At 43.2% G+C, this 20,569-nt stretch overlaps 1 protein-coding gene and 1 long non-coding RNA gene across 2 annotated transcripts; both read right to left on the reverse strand.

Moving 5' to 3' along the window:
* Window positions 1-130: 130 nt before the first annotated feature.
* On the reverse strand, window positions 131-3,837 carry LOC311227041. The gene is made up of 3 exons (XR_014619564.1): window positions 3,711-3,837; window positions 2,661-2,800; window positions 131-1,080 (listed from the first exon to the last, which is right to left on the reverse strand). It is a non-coding gene; the product is annotated as an uncharacterized lncRNA (long non-coding RNA).
* A 1,786-nt stretch (window positions 3,838-5,623) lies between these two features.
* On the reverse strand, window positions 5,624-19,046 carry LOC311226422 (DNA replication licensing factor MCM6-like; the record flags this gene model as incomplete). Its single annotated transcript, XM_084311848.1, has 4 exons — window positions 5,624-5,818; window positions 6,221-6,349; window positions 6,892-7,047; window positions 18,984-19,046. 4 exons carry the CDS (start codon window positions 19,044-19,046, stop codon window positions 5,624-5,626), a joined length of 543 nt encoding a protein of 180 aa, XP_084167974.1.
* Between the last annotated feature and the right edge of the window lie 1,523 nt (window positions 19,047-20,569).

Genomic DNA, 20,569 nt, shown 5'->3' on the forward strand with positions numbered 1-20,569 from the left:
AAGTGCTAAGCAGGATGAATGATGAATGATCTTTATTTCATTGCTTGAAGAAGACCGGAAGGGTCGGTCGAAACGTTGCATCTACTGCCTTTTTGTCAATTAAAACACCTTGGAACAAGTGAGTTGCGAGCCCCGCTTTGTCTTATGATCTTTATTTCAGAACAACATTGTAAACCAACAAAAGACGTCACGGTATAAATGCAATGATGCAAGGAAACCTATACAATAGGATAACTAAACACTAAATCGCCAGGACAGGGACATGTTTGGATGTTTGGACACTAATGCCTGGGGCATATGAACATTATAAAAAAGGCATTTCACAACATTTACATATTCTTAAAACTACACGTGTATACTTACAGTATACAGTTAAAGATACCACTCATGGCAGGAAAATAACTGTATTAGTGTACGTGACACATTTAATTAAATTGAAATTGGTTCCCATGACTGGGGCCAAAACATCTCAGACATAAAGCTAAACAGAACTTAAAAAATAATAATAATAATAGAAATAAGAGCAGCATATTTACAAGAGTCAGTGTGACAAAATATATATTTATATTTCTTAAGGAGTCTGGACTCTAAATGCAAGAGTTGATCAACTTAAAAACAAGAGTCAGACATAATAAAAAAAAAAGGAGAATGTGACGTTGCACGCCGTCACTATGTATGTCGTACATATTGGCGTTCGGAATAAAAAAAAAAACGACCTCAAAAGTCTTTTGAATTCAACGTTAACCCTTTCACAACCACACTACCGAAGTTGAACCCTTTCACTACCACACTACAGACTGTGAAAGGGTTATAAGTTATAACCCTTTGCCGTGTGGCAGTGAAAGGGTTAACCTTCTGTATTGTCACAGTGAAAGGGTTAACGCGTTGGTAGTGAAAGGGTACCAAAAAAAAAGAAAATTAACAAGAGGTTATGGGGGAGGAGAGGGGGAGAAAAGGAGGGATGACGGGAGGAGTTTAATCCTCCAGGGTGTAGTTGGGGTTGACGACCAGGACCACCTCCTCCTCCGGGGTCCCCGAGCCCTTCAGCCCGGACTGAGACAGCTCGATCAGGATGTGGTCCTGGGCAGAGAGAGGGACAGAACACAGGGACGCCGACGTGTGAGATATCTGTAGTCAAGTCAAGTCAGCTCTATTTGTATATAAGCACATTTACAAATGACTAAAAGCCAAACCAAAGTGCTTCAACATGATAAAAACACATACAGTACAATGCAGAAACAAGTAAAGAAATACACAAAAGTTACAGAAAAAGGTATTGTACATTTACACACAAGAACATTTGATAAAAAGTCCAGAGTAACAGCGGACGTCGTATATAAAAGTGGCAGGCTAACTCTGGTCAAAGGCCAGGGGGAAAGAGGTGCGTTTTGAGCAGTGATTTAAAAGCCTCTATACTAGGCTCTGGGCAGATCTTATGTGGGGGGGGGGGGGCTGTTCCAGAGGGGGGGGGGGGCAGCAGCAGCAAAGGCTCTATGTAGGAGCTCGGCTAGATACAGTGGAGCCAGCCCAGCCCTTTGTACTTGGAAGCCAAGGCAGTAGAAGGCAGTATTGTAGTATCTTGATTTTGATATGGATTTATCTCGAACACAACAAACATGCGAATCACAAATGTAAACAAACAAGTCCGTCTTCATCCATAGAAAAGCAAACGAGGATGAGTTTGGATGAGGAGGGGCAGACGGAAGCGCAGCTTATCTAGTCCCGCCCCTTTCTCATAATATCTTTTTTTTATATCCACGTTTTCTCCTAATTTTAATTTTTTTTCTCCCATCCCAATTTAGCCGTGCCAATTCTCCCCTCCCCTGTCTTGATCGTTGCTCGCATGTGCCCCCCACTGGCCGGTTGTAGGGAGGATAGAAGCCCATCACAGGAGGATAGAAGCCCACCCAACCGACCTGTAGGAGTCGCTGTTCACAACGACCAGACTACCACCCATCGACTTCCCTCCCGCTAACTCCGCCAATTGAGTCAGTATGACGGCCGGCGCAAGCCGGAGGCAACGCCGACAGCCGGATTCGATACCGGTGTCTCTTGCGTTGGTGACGAGCGCAATGTCCGCTGCGCCACCCAGCCGCCAAGCCTTTCTTATAATATCTTAACATTTAAAATTAAACTCTCTTACTACCTAAAAGAGAGAAATAATAATACAATTAAAATAAGGTAAAAACAGCATCTCTCTCTCTCTCTTTTGATTTTTGGCTGGTGAAAATGCTGAGTGGCTAGTGACTTTGTAAAACCACTAGCCACAGTGGCTGCTGAGCCAAAAAGTTAATGTCAAGCCCTGGATATAGTCCCTAGTGACTTAATCAGTCGTAGGATTTATATGCATATAATTCTGATTACTTAACCGAATGTATGCGACCCGTTATAGAAATGTGTGTGTGTGTGTAAATATCCTTCTGTGTATACATTCTCGTGTTAATATATTGTTTTATTCTGTTTAATTTCCCACAATTGCTTAATTCTAGTTGTGGAATGAACGTATACCCAAATCAACGGGGGGGGGGGGGGGGGGGGAATCCCTGGTAGGCGTTAAATGTAGTTGGCGATTACAGTGATTCTGATGGAGGCGTGCTGGTTTCGCGTGTGCCAGTGTGTTGGAAATGGTGCCAGTGGCGCCCGGTGGAAGCTGTACTCACATAGTGCACCAGTCTGTGGACGACCTTCTCTATCAGGCCCTTCTTGTTGACAAGCTCCTCCTCCGAGTCGATCTCCGACTCCATCTCCTTCAGATACCAGTTCACCACCGCGCTCTTCTTCAGCTCCTCCTCTTCCTCAGCTACACACACACACACACACACACACACAGATATAGGTTAACGAAACACAAAGAGAGATTCCCAATCCCCAGGACATTTAATAGAATTTATAGAATATAAATACTTTAATCATCCCGAGGGAAATTTGGCACTACAAATCACTCACAGTAAACATTTAGGTAGACAAAACAAATCACGAATAAGAATAACAAAAAATTGCCTAAGAATAAGCAATAAAATAAGCATAAGAATACATAATAATAAACTACGATCCGGGATCCACATTTCCTCTGTTATGTATGTACAATCTAATATAAAATATACAGTAAAAGATAGAGATCTACATTAAGTGTGATATTGACAATGTTGTTTTAAGATGGTAACTGTCACTCTGTGCTCAGTGATGCAGTGAGGCACAGAGATGCATTGTAAAGTCTGATGGCTGTCGGAATGAAAGACTTCCTGTGCCGTTCAGTGCTACATTTTGGGAGTGTTAGTCTAGCACTGAACATGCTCCTCCTGTCAGCCAAGGCGTACACCAGGCAACTGCCTCTTTGCACTGCTGCGGTCAGGCAAGCGCTACCGGAGTCTCATGGCCAGTACAGAGAGACTCAGAAGGAGCCTCTATCCCCAGGCCATCAGGATGTTGAATGTGGACTCAATGTAGCATTAAATGGTAAATGTGTCCTTGAGAGGGAATCGAACTGGGAACAGAACCAGAGAGCGAGGCGTGTGTGTCTCTTTACCTTCCTCTGCGGAACAGAACCAGAGAGCGAGGCGTGTCTCTTTACCTTCCTCTGCGGAACAGAACCAGAGAGCGAGGCGTGTCTCTTTACCTTCCTCTGCGGAACAGAACCAGAGAGCGAGGCGTGTCTCTTTACCTTCCTCTGCGGAACAGAACCAGAGAGCGAGGCGTGTGTGTCTCTTTACCTTCCTCTGCCCTGCGGAGGTGCAGCACCAGCAGGTTGGAGATGCGTCTGTACTCGGCGAAGGACAGGCGGAGCGAGGGCTTGGGCTGACTCTCTGGCTCCGCGTGGCCGTTCACGTGACCGTTCACGCCGTTCACATGGCCGTTGATGCCGTTCACATGGCCGTTGATGCCGTTCACATGGCCGTTCACTCCGTTGGGGACGTCCTCCTGACCTGTGTGTGTGAGAGAGGCGGGAGGTTTCGTTAATACATACACAGTAGGGGTGTAACGGTACATGTATTCGCACAGAACCTTTTCGATACTGGACCTTCGGTTCAGTACGTGCCGTGTACCGAACGAATGCAACGTTACTTTAACCACTAAAGGAGCGCACGTGTGGCACTTTTTTGGCGGCACTTGTATTTCCCCTGATCTATATCCCATTCAACCTGTTTCTGTCGGTCATGCTTGACCAGAAAAAAGCGATAAACGCTAAAAAATGAAGTTTAAAAAATAAAAATAAAAATAAAAAACTCCAAGTCCCCAGGGTCTATACTAGGAACCAGGCGGGTCTTAGAACTATCACGTGACTCCCCAGGGTCTATAATAGGAACCAGGCGGGTCTTAGAACTATCACGTGACTCCCCAGGGTCTATACTAGGAACCAGGCGGGTCTTAGAACTATCACGTGACTCCCCAGGGTCTATAATAGGAACCAGGCGGGTCTTAGAACTATCACGTGACTCCCCAGGGTCTATAATAGGAACCAGGCGGGTCTTAGAACTATCACGTGACTCCCCAGGGTCTATACTAGGAACCAGGCGGGTCTTAAGTCCAACGCACACGGCGGGCGATTTTTTTGCCAGGCGACCGACAGAATTTGATCGCTTCCATTGTTATGAATGAGAGAACCCACACGGCAGGAGATTTTCGAGCGACGATTGCGCAGCGACTTCTGTCGCCTGGCTCAATCCAATTCTCTTTTAGGCAGACAGGCGACACAGCGAGGACAATGAGGAAATAACGTGACTTCTGCTGGTGTATCGTTTGTAATATAAATTAATTTATCAATACATTCATTGATCAATAACCTACGTATTATTACCATGCTACTTATGTTAATTATTAATTAACAGGAACGATTTAAATAAATAACATTAGTTGGAGAAGGGATGTCTCCCCCCCACCCCCCTTGATGTCCCGGTAACATTACATCCCCGCCGGTTTGGCTTTAGTATTTTTCTGATTTACCAGAAATGCGGACTCCCAAGGTAGTCTGGTGAAAACGCACCTTCTGGATCAATATTGCCACCTCTCTCACAAACAAAAAAAAAAAAAGTTTGCACAAATATACTCGTTATTGGCAGTCAATGAGTTGTTAATGCTGCTGTCATAGCAGTGGTCATAGTAGGCTATCGTAGATCTCTGAGGACATCTTCAGGCCAATCGGTGGTAGTGAACGTATAGCTTGCAACACTACTATCACCGACATCTAAGAAGGGAGATCCCCCCCCTTGAACGGCCCTTCTAAGGTTTCTCTCCTCCACATTGCCTGTGGTGCATTTTTTCCTACTGCTAGGTCTTAGTGAGTTTGTCCTTACCTTCGCGTGGGGTACGTCTGGGAGTGTTGCATTTATTTTAAAATATTTGGACTTTATGGTGTTTTTGTTTTGTTCTCGATTTATTGTGATGTTTCTTCTTGACTTGTTTAAAGAAGACATGTCCGGCCCATGGAGACATTAACGTGTGTCGTCGGGCCTTACAAATAAATTAGATTTGATTCATGTGTGGTGTGGGGTGCTAAGCGATTGTCGTTGTGAGCGACAGCTGAAACGCATCGCCAGGCGACGTCGCTCGCCCCGCCGTATGCTTTGGACTTGCTTAGAACCATCACGTGACTCCCCTGGTGGCCTATATAGGAACCATGCGGGACTCAGGTGACCCTCCTTCTCTCTGTACGCACCTCGTCACAGCAGTGCATGCGGGCCATGCCCTCCGAGAGACGGATCATGCTCTCGAGCTGCCGCACCGTGATTCGCCAGGCTGACTTGGACACGCCCCCGGAGCCGTCGCGCTGGCGGAGCCGCTTGTACTGCTCCACGATGAACTCCTTGGATTCGCTGGAGATCTATACGTGGGCGGGGGGAATTTATTTTTTTGATCACAGAGACAATTAGGAATTACGAGAGAATGAATGAATGAATGAAAAAGTTAATTTTAAAAACATTAAAAAAATAAATATAAGGAATTATAAAGAAAAAGGTCAAGAGCAATGTGTTTGGTTAGCAGACATGTCCAAAAAAGGAGTAGAGGGAAGCTAAGCTTATTGATCCCTACCCCCTTACATTTATATTTGTTCTTCCAATAATTTTACTAGATATAACATAATTTAGTGTATTACAATATAGAATATACTTTTACTTATATTAAAAGATTACAAGAAAAAAAAACTTGAGAGTCCACCCAAATGAACTTTCGGGAGTTGTATAGTTCTGCACAGGGTTAGGGAAAGGGACTTCGTGATTCACACCTTGGGTTTGAATTGCCTGGCGAAGAGCAGATATCTGCGGATCTCATCCAGAGTATACAGTCTGTCCACCGACTCCTCCAAGCGAGAGTGCAGGTCCACGATGCGCCTGGCGATGGCGTAGTCTGTCACCTAACACACACACACACAGTCATTTAACTTTAGAAGCCACAAAATGGGGGCGCTGTACTATGGTATAATTAACCCTTTCACTACCACACTACAGAAGGTTGACCGTTCCCTACCACACTACCTGAGACGGTTAACCGAAAGGGTTAACCTTCTGTAGTAGTGTGGTTGTGAAAGGGTTAACCCTTTGTCGTGTGGCAGTGAAAGGGTTCAACTTCTGTAGTGTCACAGTGAAAGGGTTAACCTTCTGTATTGTCAGTGAAAGGATTAACCCTTTGGTAGTGTGGTAGTGAAAGGGTTAACCACACATTATTTGCATTTATTTTAAATTTGTTGGACCTTATGGTGTTCTTGTTCTGTTCTTGACTTATTGTTATGTTTCTTCTTGACTTGTTTAAAGAAGACTTGTACGGCCCATGGGGACATTAACGTGTGTTGTCAGGCCTTACAAATAAATTTGATTTGATTTGATTTAACTTTAGAAGCCACAAAATGGGGTGCTCTATTAACAACCACACACAGTTGTCGAACGGAGACATGTTCACCTCATTGCAGTCGTCCACCAGGATGAAGAAGAGGTCGAAGCGGCTCATGATGGGCGCGCTCAGGTTGACGTTCTGCTTCAGACTCTTGCTGCGGTCGTAGCGGCCGCCCACCGGGTTGGCCGCTGCCAGTATGGAGGTGCGGGCGTTCAGGGTGGCCTGAGAGAGGCGGGGGGCGGAGAGGAGAGCAGAGTGGATGTCAAAGTTTGATCCTACTGAAATGTGGGAAAACGTTTTTTCCTGTGTATTTGATGCTTTGTTTTCGAGAAAATGCATGAGAATATTATTTTTCTTCCTATTCCTAGAGTGTTAGAGGCAGGGGTGTAAACCCAGAAGGTGTAAAAAGTACCCAGAAATTATACTTACCGGTAAGTTAAAGTATGGGTACAGTCTCAAAATCGTACTCAAGTAAAAGTCAGAGTATCTGGCTAAAAACACACTTGAGTGAAAGTCAAAACGTTTCTACTTTTAAATGTACTTAAGTACTAAAAAGTGAAAGTAAAAACTTTCAGGCTTTCTAGGCTTGCACAAGGACCAATCAGCATGGGGATGGGCGGGTTAATTTTCCATTGATAGGGATTTGATTGGCTGTTTTTAAATAAAGTGCGGCCGCAGGATTAATAACGTTAATGTTAGTTCGGCCAGAGAAACAAATACTAATTCAAATTGTTGGACCTGCGAGATTTGTACGTTGTAGGTCTGCATTTTAATGTAAGGAGTAAAAAGTATGTTTTTTTTCTCTTAAATGTAATTGAGTAAAAGTACAAGTATACAAACCTAATAATACTCGCGTAAAGTACAAATCCCCCAAAACAGTACTTAAGTATTGTAACAAAGTAGGCAGGGGTGTAAAAAGTACCCAGAAATTATACTTAAGTGAAAGTATGGGTACCGTCTCAAAATCTTACTCAAGTAAAAGTCAGAGTATCTGGCTAAAAACAACACTTGAGTGAAAGTCAAAACGTTTCTACTTTTAAATGTACTTAAGTACTAAAAAGTTAAAGTAAAAACTTTACTAACAAATATACACTGCATCACAGAGTGACAGTACCATATTCCTGGACTTTTACATTTAAAACAACATTGTCAATATTACACTTACTGTACACTTAATGTAGATCTCTGTATTTTTTACTGTATATTTTATATCAGATTGTACACACATAACAGAGGAAATGTGAATGTGAAATGTGGATCACGGACCGTAGTTTATTATTATTATGTTATTCTTAGGCTTATTTTATTCCTTATTCTTAGGCAATCTTTTGTTATTCGTATTCGTGATTTGTTTTGTCTAACTAAATGTTTACTGTGAGCGATTTGTAGTGCCAAATTTCCCTGGGGATGATTAAAGTATTTCTATTCTATTCTATTCTATTCTATTCTATTCTATTCTATACTATTATTACTATTATTAATAGATTTGTACTTTGTAGGTCTGCATTTTAAATGTAAGGAGTAAAAAGTATGTTTTTTTTTCTCTGAAATGTAATTGAGTAAAAATATACAAACCTAATAATACTCGCGTAAAGTACAAATCCCCCAAAACAGTACTTAAGTATTGTAACAAAGTACAATTACTCAAGTACTTTACACCCCTGGTTAGAGGTGAATGAGAGGAGGAGAGGACGTGTGTTTTACCTTGACGCCAGCGTTTAGAGGTGAATGAGAAGAGGAGAGGACGTGTGTTTTACCTTGACGCCAGCGTTAAGAGGTGAATGAGAGGAGGAGAGGACGTGTGTTTTACCTTGACGCCAGCGTTAGAGGTGAATGAGAGGAGGAGAGGACGTGTGTTTTACCTTGACGCCAGCGTTAGAGGTGAATGAGAGGAGGAGAGGACGTGTGTTTTACCTTGACGCCAGCTTTAGAGGTGAATGAGAGGAGGAGGATGTGTGTTTTACCTTGACGCCAGCGTTAGAGGTGAATGAGAGGAGGAGAGGATGTGTGTTTTACCTTGACGCCAGCGTTAAAGGTCAACCTCCACGTTGTATTTTTGTTCAATAAACAATGTGGACTAGGCCAACAGTGGCTTTCATGAAGAAGGGAAAAAAAAGTATTGAAATTGACCCAGTTTTAGCGTTTTTAACAAACATTTTGTCTGCCCAACACAATCACCACGCACATGCATATTTTAATCAATGGTTCATAACGTGCGTGTGTAATCGAAATGATCGTCACAACAGGTGCAGGACAACAGGGGGCTCACCAGGGGGCGCTGAGAGTCACACAGCTAGTGGCAGGCAGAGAGCCTTGCTACCATAGATATATGCTTGTTACTACTAGCCGAATGAAAATGTATCTGTTTCACCTCACTATTGCTCCGTGATTATAGCCATCCATCCATCTCTAAAGCTAACCACTATTTGTAAAAGCCACAACCACGTTACCATATTTGTAATAATGTAAATCATTGTGTCGTTGTACACATATTGTGTTTATAACGTTAGTAAATAACATAGCTTAGCTTGGTAGCTATTAAGAGTGAGAGATTAAGAGTGAGAGATTAAGAGTGAGTGAGACAGTAAGAGTGAGACATTAAGAGTGAGACAGTACGAGTGAGACATTAAGAGTGAGAGATTAAGAGTGAGTGAGACATTAAGAGTGAGACAGTAAGAGTGAGACAGTAAGAGTGAGACATTAAGAGTGAGAGATTAAGAGTGAGTGAGACATTAAGAGTGAGACAGTAAGAGTGAGACATTAAGAGTGAGAGATTAAGAGTGAGAGATTAAGAGTGAGAGAGACAGTAAGAGTGAGACATTAAGAGTGAGACAGTAAGAGTGAGAGATTAAGAGTTAGTGAGACAGTAAGAGTGAGACATTAAGAGTGAGACATTAAGAGTGAGACAGTAAGAGTGAGATATTAAGAGTGAGACATTAAGAGTGAGAGATTAAGAGTGAGTGAGACATTAAGAGTGAGACAGTAAGAGTGAGACATTAAGAGTGAGAGATTAAGAGTGAGTGAGACAGTAAGAGTGAGACATTAAGAGTGAGACATTAAGAGTGAGACAGTAAGAGTGAGATATTAAGAGTGAGACATTAAGAGTGAGAGATTAAGAGTGAGTGAGACATTAAGAGTGAGACAGTAAGAGTGAGACATTAAGAGTGAGAGATTAAGAGTGAGTGAGACAGTAAGAGTGAGACATTAAGAGTGAGACATTAAGAGTGAGACAGTAAGAGTGAGATATTAAGAGTGAGACATTAAGAGTGCTAGATTAAGAGTGAGTGAGACATTAAGAGTGAGACAGTAAGAGTGAGACATTAAGAGTGAGACAGTAAGAGTGAGACATTAAGAGTGAGAGATTAAGAGTGAGTGAGACATTAAGAGTGAGACAGTAAGAGTGAGACAGTAAGAGTGAGACATTAAGAGTGCGAGATTAAGAGTGAGTGAGACAGTAAGAGTGAGACATTAAGAGTGAGACAGTAAGAGTGAGACATTAAGAGTGAGAGATTAAGAGTGAGTGAGACAGTAAGAGTGAGACAGTAAGAGTGAGAGATTAAGAGTGAGAGATTAAGAGTGAGTGAGACAGCAAGAGTGAGACATTAAGAGCGAGACAGCAAGAGTGAGACATTAAGAGTGAGACAGTAAGAGTGAGACATTAAGAGTGAGAGATTAAGAGTGAGTGAGACAGTAAGAGTGAGACATTAAGAGTGAGATATTAAGAGTGAGTGAGACATTAAGAGTGAGACAGTAAGAGTGAGACATTAAGAGTGAGAGATTAAGAGTGAGAGATTAAGAGTGAGTGAGACAGCAAGAGTGAGACATTAAGAGTGAGACAGTAAGAGTGAGAGATTAAGAGTGAGTGAGACAGTAAGAGTGAGACATTAAGAGTGAGACAGTAAGAGTGAGACATTAAGAGTGAGAGATTAAGAGTGAGTGAGACAGTAAGAGTGAGACATTAAGAGTGAGACAGTAAGAGTGAGAGATTAAGAGTGAGTGAGACAGCAAGAGTGAGACATTAAGAGCGAGACAGCAAGAGTGAGACATTAAGAGTGAGACAGTAAGAGTGAGACATTAAGAGTGAGTGAGACAGTAAGAGTGAGACATTAAGAGTGAGACATTAAGAGTGAGTGAGACATTAAGAGTGAGACATTAAGAGTGAGACATTAAGAGTGAGTGAGACATTAAGAGTGAGACAGTAAGAGTGAGACATTAAGAGTGAGACAGTAAGAGTGAGACATTAAGAGTGAGAGATTAAGAGTGAGTGAGACAGTAAGAGTGAGACATTAAGAGTGAGAGATTAAGAGTGAGAGATTAAGAGTGAGAGAGACAGTAAGAGTGAGACATTAAGAGTGAGACAGTAAGAGTGAGACATTAAGAGTGAGAGATTAAGAGTGAGTGAGACAGTAAGAGTGAGACATTACGAGTGAGACATTAAGAGTGAGACAGTAAGAGTGAGATATTAAGAGTGAGACATTAAGAGTGAGAGATTAAGAGTGAGTGAGACATTAAGAGTGAGACAGTAAGAGTGAGACAGTAAGAGTGAGACATTAAGAGTGAGAGATTAAGAGTGAGTGAGACATTAAGAGTGAGACAGTAAGAGTGAGACATTAAGAGTGAGAGATTAAGAGTGAGAGATTAAGAGTGAGAGAGACAGTAAGAGTGAGACATTAAGAGTGAGACAGTAAGAGTGAGACATTAAGAGTGAGAGATTAAGAGTTAGTGAGACAGTAAGAGTGAGACATTAAGAGTGAGACATTAAGAGTGAGACATTAAGAGTGAGATATTAAGAGTGAGACATTAAGAGTGAGAGATTAAGAGTGAGTGAGACATTAAGAGTGAGACAGTAAGAGTGAGACATTAAGAGTGAGAGATTAAGAGTGAGTGAGACAGTAAGAGTGAGACATTAAGAGTGAGACATTAAGAGTGAGACAGTAAGAGTGAGATATTAAGAGTGAGACATTAAGAGTGAGTGAGACGTTAAGAGTGAGACAGTAAGAGTGAGACATTAAGAGTGAGACAGTAAGAGTGAGACATTAAGAGTGAGAGATTAAGAGTGAGTGAGACATTAAGAGTGAGACAGTAAGAGTGAGACATTAAGAGTGAGAGATTAAGAGTGAGAGATTAAGAGTGAGTGAGACAGTAAGAGTGAGACATTAAGAGTGAGACAGTAAGAGTGAGACATTAAGAGTGAGAGATTAAGAGTGAGTGAGACAGTAAGAGTGAGACAGTAAGAGTGAGAGATTAAGAGTGAGTGAGACAGCAAGAGTGAGACATTAAGAGCGAGACAGCAAGAGTGAGACATTAAGAGTGAGACAGTAAGAGTGAGACATTAAGAGTGAGAGATTAAGAGTGAGTGAGACAGTAAGAGTGAGACATTAAGAGTGAGACATTAAGAGTGAGTGAGACATTAAGAGTGAGACAGTAAGAGTGAGACATTAAGAGTGAGAGATTAAGAGTGAGAGATTAAGAGTGAGTGAGACATTAAGAGTGAGACAGTAAGAGTGAGAGATTAAGAGTGAGTGAGACAGTAAGAGTGAGACATTAAGAGTGAGACAGTAAGAGTGAGACATTAAGAGTGAGAGATTAAGAGTGAGTGAGACAGTAAGAGTGAGACATTAAGAGTGAGACAGTAAGAGTGAGAGATTAAGAGTGAGAGATTAAGAGTGAGTGAGACAGCAAGAGTGAGACATTAAGAGCGAGACAGCAAGAGTGAGACATTAAGAGTGAGACAGTAAGAGTGAGACATTAAGAGTGAGACATTAAGAGTGAGAGATTAAGAGTGAGTGAGACATTAAGAGTGAGACAGTAAGAGTGAGACATTAAGAGTGAGAGATTAAGAGTGAGAGATTAAGAGTGAGTGAGACAGTAAGAGTGAGACATTAAGAGTGAGACAGTAAGAGTGAGACATTAAGAGTGAGAGATTAAGAGTGAGTGAGACAGTAAGAGTGAGACATTAAGAGTGAGACAGTAAGAGTGAGACATTAAGAGTGAGACATTAAGAGTGAGAGATTAAGAGTGAGTGAGACATTAAGAGTGAGACAGTAAGAGTGAGACATTAAGAGTGAGAGATTAAGAGTGAGAGATTAAGAGTGAGTGAGACAGTAAGAGTGAGACATTAAGAGTGAGACAGTAAGAGTGAGACAGTAAGAGTGAGACATTAAGAGTGAGAGATTAAGAGTGAGTGAGACATTAAGAGTGAGACAGTAAGAGTGAGACATTAAGAGTGAGAGATTAAGAGTGAGAGATTAAGAGTGAGTGAGACAGTAAGAGTGAGACATTAAGAGTGAGACAGTAAGAGTGAGACATTAAGAGTGAGAGATTAAGAGTGAGTGAGACAGTAAGAGTGAGACAGTAAGAGTGAGAGATTAAGAGTGAGAGATTAAGAGTGAGTGAGACAGCAAGAGTGAGACATTAAGAGCGAGACAGCAAGAGTGAGACATTAAGAGTGAGACAGTAAGAGTGAGACATTAAGAGTGAGAGATTAAGAGTGAGTGAGACAGTAAGAGTGAGACATTAAGAGTGAGAGATTAAGAGTGAGTGAGACATTAAGAGTGAGACAGTAAGAGTGAGACATTAAGAGTGAGAGATTAAGAGTGAGAGATTAAGAGTGAGTGAGACATTAAGAGTGAGACAGTAAGAGTGAGAGATTAAGAGTGAGTGAGACAGTAAGAGTGAGACATTAAGAGTGAGACAGTAAGAGTGAGACATTAAGAGTGAGAGATTAAGAGTGAGTGAGACAGTAAGAGTGAGACATTAAGAGTGAGACAGTAAGAGTGAGAGATTAAGAGTGAGAGATTAAGAGTGAGTGAGACAGCAAGAGTGAGACATTAAGAGCGAGACAGCAAGAGTGAGACATTAAGAGTGAGACATTAAGAGTGAGAGATTAAGAGTGAGTGAGACAGTAAGAGTGAGACATTAAGAGTGAGACATTAAGAGTGAGTGAGACATTAAGAGTGAGACAGTAAGAGTGAGACATTAAGAGTGAGAGATTAAGAGTGAGAGATTAAGAGTGAGTGAGACAGCAATAGTGAGACATTAAGAGTGAGACAGTAAGAGTGAGACATTAAGAGTGAGAGATTAAGAGTGAGTGAGACAGTAAGAGTGAGACATTAAGAGTGAGACATTAAGAGTGAGACAGTAAGAGTGAGATATTAAGAGTGAGACATTAAGAGTGAGAGATTAAGAGTGAGTGAGACATTAAGAGTGAGACAGTAAGAGTGAGACATTAAGAGTGAGACAGTAAGAGTGAGACATTAAGAGTGAGACAGTAAGAGTGAGAGATTAAGAGTGAGAGATTAAGAGTGAGTGAGACAGCAAGAGTGAGACATTAAGAGCGAGACAGCAAGAGTGAGACATTAAGAGTGAGACAGTAAGAGTGAGACATTAAGAGTGAGAGATTAAGAGTGAGTGAGACAGTAAGAGTGAGACATTAAGAGTGAGAGATTAAGAGTGAGTGAGACATTAAGAGTGAGACAGTAAGAGTGAGACATTAAGAGTGAGAGATTAAGAGTGAGAGATTAAGAGTGAGTGAGACAGCAAGAGTGAGACATTAAGAGTGAGACAGTAAGAGTGAGAGATTAAGAGTGAGTGAGACAGTAAGAGTGAGACATTAAGAGTGAGACAGTAAGAGTGAGACATTAAGAGTGAGAGATTAAGAGTGAGTGAGACAGTAAGAGTGAGACATTAAGAGTGAGACAGTAAGAGTGAGAGATTAAGAGTGAGAGATTAAGAGTGAGTGAGACAGCAAGAGTGAGACATTAAGAGCGAGACAGTAAGAGTGAGACATTAAGAGTGAGACAGTAAGAGTGAGAGATTAAGAGTGAGACAGTAAGAGTGAGACATTAAGAGTGAGAGATTAAGATTGAGTGAGACAGTAAGAGTGAGACATTAAGAGTGAGAGATTAAGAGTGAGACAGTAAGAGTGAGACATTAAGAGTGAGACAGGCGAGCAGTGAGACAGGCGAGCAGTGAGACAGGCGAGCAGTGAGACAGGGAGCAGTGAGACAGGCGAGCAGTGAGACAGGCGAGCAGTGAGACAGGCGAGCAGTGAGACAGGCGAGCAGTGAGACAGGCGAGCAGTGAGACAGGGAGCAGTGAGACAGGGAGCAGTGAGACAGGCGAGCAGTGAGACAGCCAAGCAGTGAGACAGGTGTGCAGTGAGACAGGGAGCAGTGAGACAGGCGAGCAGTGAGACAGGCGAGCAGTGAGAGGTGTGCAGTGAGACATGTGTGCAGTGAGACAGGCGAGCAGTGAGACAGGCGAGCAGTGAGACAGGAGAGCAGTGAGACAGGGAGCAGTGAGACAGGGAGCAGTGAGACAGGCGAGCAGTGAGACAGGCGAGCAGTGAGACAGGCGAGCAGTGAGACAGGGAGCAGTGAGACAGGCGAGCAGTGAGACAGGCGAGCAGTGAGACAGGGAGCAGTGAGACAGGGAGCAGTGAGACAGGCGAGCAGTGAGACAGCCAAGCAGTGAGACAGGTGTGCAGTGAGACAGGGAGCAGTGAGACAGGCGAGCAGTGAGACAGGCGAGCAGTGAGAGGTGTGCAGTGAGACATGTGTGCAGTGAGACAGGCGAGCAGTGAGACAGGCGAGCAGTGAGACAGGAGAGCAGTGAGACAGGGAGCAGTGAGACAGGCGAGCAGTGAGACAGGCGAGCAGTGAGACAGGTGTGCAGTGAGACAGGCGATCAGTGAGACAGGCGAGCAGTGAGACAGGAGAGCAGTGAGACAGGGAGCAGTGAGACAGGGAGCAGTGAGACTGGCGAGCAGTGAGACAGGGTGCAGTGAGATAGGCGAGCAGTGAGACAGGCGAGCAGTGAGACAGGTGAGCAGTGAGACAGGTGAGCAGTGAGACAGGCGAGCAGTGAGACAGGCGAGCAGTGAGACAGGCGAGCAGTGAGACAGGTGAGCAGTGAGACAGGCGAGCAGTGAGACAGGCGAGCAGTGAGACAGGGAGCAGTGAGACAGGCGAGCAGTGAGACAGGCGAGCAGTGAGACAGGTGTGCAGTGAAAGGGTTAACCCGCTGTCACGTGGCACTGAAAGGGTTAACCGTCTGTAATGTGGTAGTGAAAGGGTTAACCTTCTGTAGTGTGGTAGTGAAAGGGTTAACCCGCTGTCGTGTGGTAGTGAAAGGGTTAACAGGCTGTCACATGGCAGTGAAAGGGTTAACCTTCTGTAGTGTGGTAGTGAAAGGGTTAACCCGCTGTCACGTGGCAGTGAAAGGGTTAACCCGCTGTCGTGTGGTAGTGAAAGGGTTAACCCGTTGTTGCGTGACAGTGAAAGGGTTAACAGGCTGTCAGGTGGCAGTGAAAGGGTTAACCCGCTGTCACGTGGCAGTGAAAGGGTTAACCCGCTGTCACGTGGCAGTGAAAGGGTTAACCTGCTGTCGTGTGGTAGTGAAAGGGTTAACCTGCTGTCGTGTGGTAGTGAAAGGGTTAACCGTCTGTAATGTGGTAGTGAAAGGGTTAACCTTCTGTAGTGTGGTAGTGAAAGTGTTAACACGCTGTCATGTGGTAGTGAAAGGGTTAACCTTCTGTAGTGTGGTAGTGAAAGGGTTAACCCGCTGTCACGTGGCAGTGAAAGGGTTAACCTGCTGTCGTGTGGTAGTGAAAGGGTTAACATGCTGTCGCGTGGCAGTGAAAGTGTTAACCCGCTGTCACGTGGCAGTGAAAGGGTTAACATGCTGTCGTGTGGTAGTGAAAGGGTTAACCTTCTGTAGTGTGGTAGTGAAAGGGTTAACATGCTGTCGTGTGGTAGTGAAAGGGTTAACCCGCTGTCACGTGGCAGTGAAAGGGTTAACCCGCTGTCACGTGGCAGTGAAAGGGTTAACCCGCTGTCACGAGGCAGTGAAAGGGTTAACCCGCTGTAGTGTGGCAGTGAAAGGGTTAACTCGCTGTCACGTGGCAGTGAAAGGGTTAACCCGCTGTCACGAGGCAGTGAAAGGGTTAACCCGCTGTAGTGTGGCAGTGAAAGGGTTAACCTGTTGTCACGTGGCAGTGAAAGGGTTAACCCGCTGTAGTGTGGCAGTGAAAGGGTTAACATGCTGTGGCAGTGAAAGTGTTAACCCGCTGTCACGTGGCAGTGAAATGGTTAACATGCTGTCGTGTGGTAGTGAAAGGGTTAACCTTCTGTAGTGTGGTAGTGAAAGGGTTAACATGCTGTCGTGTGGTAGTGAAAGGGTTAACCTTCTGTAGTGTGGTAGTGAAAGGGTTAACATGCTGTCGTGTGGTAGTGAAAGGGTTAACCTTCTGTAGTGTGGCAGTGAAAGGGTTAACATGCTGTCGTGTGGTAGTGAAAGGGTTAACCTGCTGTCGTGTGGTAGTGAAAGGTTACCGGTTCGATTGCCGCTCCTCCCGGGCAGCGTGTGTCCAAGTGTCCTTGAGCAAGACACTTAACCCCTAATTGCTCCTGATGAGCAGGTTGGCACCTTGCATGGTCGCCTCCGCCGTCGGTGTGTGAACGTCTGAGGGAATGGGTCAAATGTGAGGAACAAATTGTAAAGCGCTTTATAAATGCAGCCATTTACACACACACACACACACACACACACACACACACACACACACACACACACACACACACACACACACACACACACACACACACACACACACACACACACACACACACACACACATTTCTGTGTGGAGTCTGCATGTTCTCCCCGTGCTCGCAAGGGTTTCCCCCCCGATAAGATAAACCCAATGGAAAAACATGCACAACAACAAGATCGTGGCGTCCTTGACGAAGACGGACAGGAGCACATGGATTGGTCCCCTGGCGCGGCTCACGTTGTGCCTGTCTGCTCCCGGCTGCCCTTGGGGGGGAAGGACGACGGGATGGGTTAATCGCAGATACGAATTGCATGCATGCATCGCATGTGTGCCAATTGATGACCTCGGAGCAGGTCCTAAATTATTATTATTATTACACACGCACGCACATATGTTTTTTCTTATTGTAAAGCGCTATATAAATGCAGCCATTTACACACACACAGACACACGCACGCACACACACACAGGATGTAAACAAGACGAAAGACTTTCTCTGGTCTGCATCCCCTTAACAATGTTATGTATTGAGCTGTACCTTACTGTACCCATCCTGCAATCTGTTCACTCAATTAACCAATTTAAAAAAAAAAAAAAAAAAAAAAAAAAAGAGTAAAAGGGCGGGAAAATATAACGCAGCTTAACCACGCTTAACGCAGATTTTTTTTTTTTTTTTCGCTCGTTGCCCCTTTAACCCATGACCAATGTACCAAAACAGACTTCCTTCCACCTTCTCAATTGCATATCCAGAGCAACAGCATTTATATATATATATATATTGTGTTTAGCCAAAGTTAAATTCCACAATCAAGCTTACCGGCTCTCCACCATATGACTGTTAATCTCCTTTCTCCCTTTAACTCTAATAGATCTAAATCAACAACAAGGGTACTCATCATATATTGTTCAACTGGCTAGTGGCTAGCTAGAACGAAGGCTATATGATGACATTTAGCTTTTAATGTGATTTGATTGGTCTGAACTTCTGAAGCCACACCTCACCTGGAATCCCCCTGGTGGGCGTTTTGATGTGCAAAGACCAACCACATTTGAATTAAGCTAGAATCGTATTGGCTAATAATAAAAAAAAAAAAAAAAAAAAAAAAAAAATGTAAATGGATGCCAAGGTAGAGTTGATTCAATCAATCAAAAATAATGCTACCAGAGAGGCGTGTGTACCTGCCTGCAGTGTAAGATATAGAGAGGGGGCAGTTTCGCATTTCCCCAGGAGGGGAGATAGATTCTGCCAGCGACGCACTCTTATTGGAAAATTATTATAACACAGAGATGAAAAATAACGATTTTCTAGTATTGTAAACTATGGATGAGTCAACAGGTAAAAACAAAAAATATATATATTAACATTTTTTAACTGGTCACATTTTTGGAGAAGCTTGGCTCCCATGAATAATCGCCACTGTGTTGGCTCTACTTTCTGTTGTAGTGGCCTGCTGTAGTGCATAGAAAGTATTGAGCTTATTTTCCAAGGAGACATCAGTGTTCATCAGTGTGCCTTTGTAGTCTGTCATCGTTCTGAGGCCCTGCCACATACCCATGGAATCAGCCTGTTCAAACTAATGTAAGTTCTACTTTATCCCTGTACCGCCCCCTTTGCCTCCATCACTGTTCTCCGTAGGTTGTCGTGTGCCGCCTTGTGCCCGTCCATGGTGCCCGTCACGAGCCTGACGTTGTCGGCTGAGCGAGCGCATTCAGAGCTTGGCGGACTTTTGTCTACCCAAGGCTTTTGATTTGGGAAAAATCTAAATTGAGGTGGAGGGGACTACTATAGAACCATAATCAAAAATGCGAAGTATCAAAAACAGTGTTTAATCTCTAATGGTATCTCACTGTCACTGCACTGGTATATAAAAAGAAAGAAAAAAGTGCTAAGCAGGATGAATGATGAATGATCTTTATTTCATTGCTTGAAGAAGACCGGAAGGGTCGGTCGAAACGTTGCATCTACTGCCTTTTTGTCAATTAAAACACCTTGGAACAACAAGTGAGTTGCGAGCCCCGCTTTGTCTTATGATCTTTATTTCAGAACAACATTGTAAACCAACAAAAGACGTCACGGTATAAATGCAATGATGCAAGGAAACCTATACAATAGGATAACTAAACACTAAATCGCCAGGACAGGGACATGTTTGGATGTTTGGACACTAATGCCTGGGGCATATGAACATTATAAAAAAGGCATTTCACAACATTTACATATTCTTAAAACTACACGTGTATACTTACAGTATACAGTTAAAGATACCACTCATGGCAGGAAAATAACTGTATTAGTGTACGTGACACATTTAATTAAATTGAAATTGGTTCCCATGACTGGGGCCAAAACATCTCAGACATAAAGCTAAACAGAACTTAAAAAATAATAATAATAATAGAAATAAGAGCAGCATATTTACAAGAGTCAGTGTGACAAAATATATATTTATATTTCTTAAGGAGTCTGGACTCTAAATGCAAGAGTTGATCAACTTAAAAACAAGAGTCAGACATAATACAAAAAAAAGGAGAATGTGACGTTGCACGCCGTCACTATGTATGTCGTACATATTGGCGTTCGGAATTAAAAAAAAAACGACCTCAAAAGTCTTTTGAATTCAACGTTAACCCTTTCACAACCACACTACCGAAGTTGAACCCTTTCACTACCACACTACAGACTGTGAAAGGGTTATAAGTTATAACCCTTTGCCGTGTGGCAGTGAAAGGGTTAACCTTCTGTATTGTCACAGTGAAAGGGTTAACGCGTTGGTAGTGAAAGGGTACCAAAAAAAAAAAGAATTAACAAGAGGTTATGGGGGAGGAGAGGGGGAGAAAAGGAGGGATGACGGGAGGAGTTTAATCCTCCAGGGTGTAGTTGGGGTTGACAACCAGGACCACCTCCTCCTCCGGGGTCCCCGAGCCCTTCAGCCCGGACTGAGACAGCTCGATCAGGATGTGGTCCTGGGCAGAGAGAGGGACAGAACACAGGGACGCCGACGTGTGAGATATCTGTAGTCAAGTCAAGTCAAGTCTATTTGTATATAAGCACATTTACAAATGACTAAAAGCCAAACCAAAGTGCTTCACATGATAAAAACACATACAGTACAATGCAGAAACAAGTAAAGAAATACACAAAAGTTACAGAAAAAGGTATTGTACATTTACACACAAGAACATTTGATA

Source organism: Notolepis coatsorum (genome assembly GCF_963971535.1).
Source record: "Notolepis coatsorum genome assembly, chromosome: 4".
NCBI lineage: Eukaryota > Metazoa > Chordata > Actinopteri > Aulopiformes > Paralepididae > Notolepis > Notolepis coatsorum.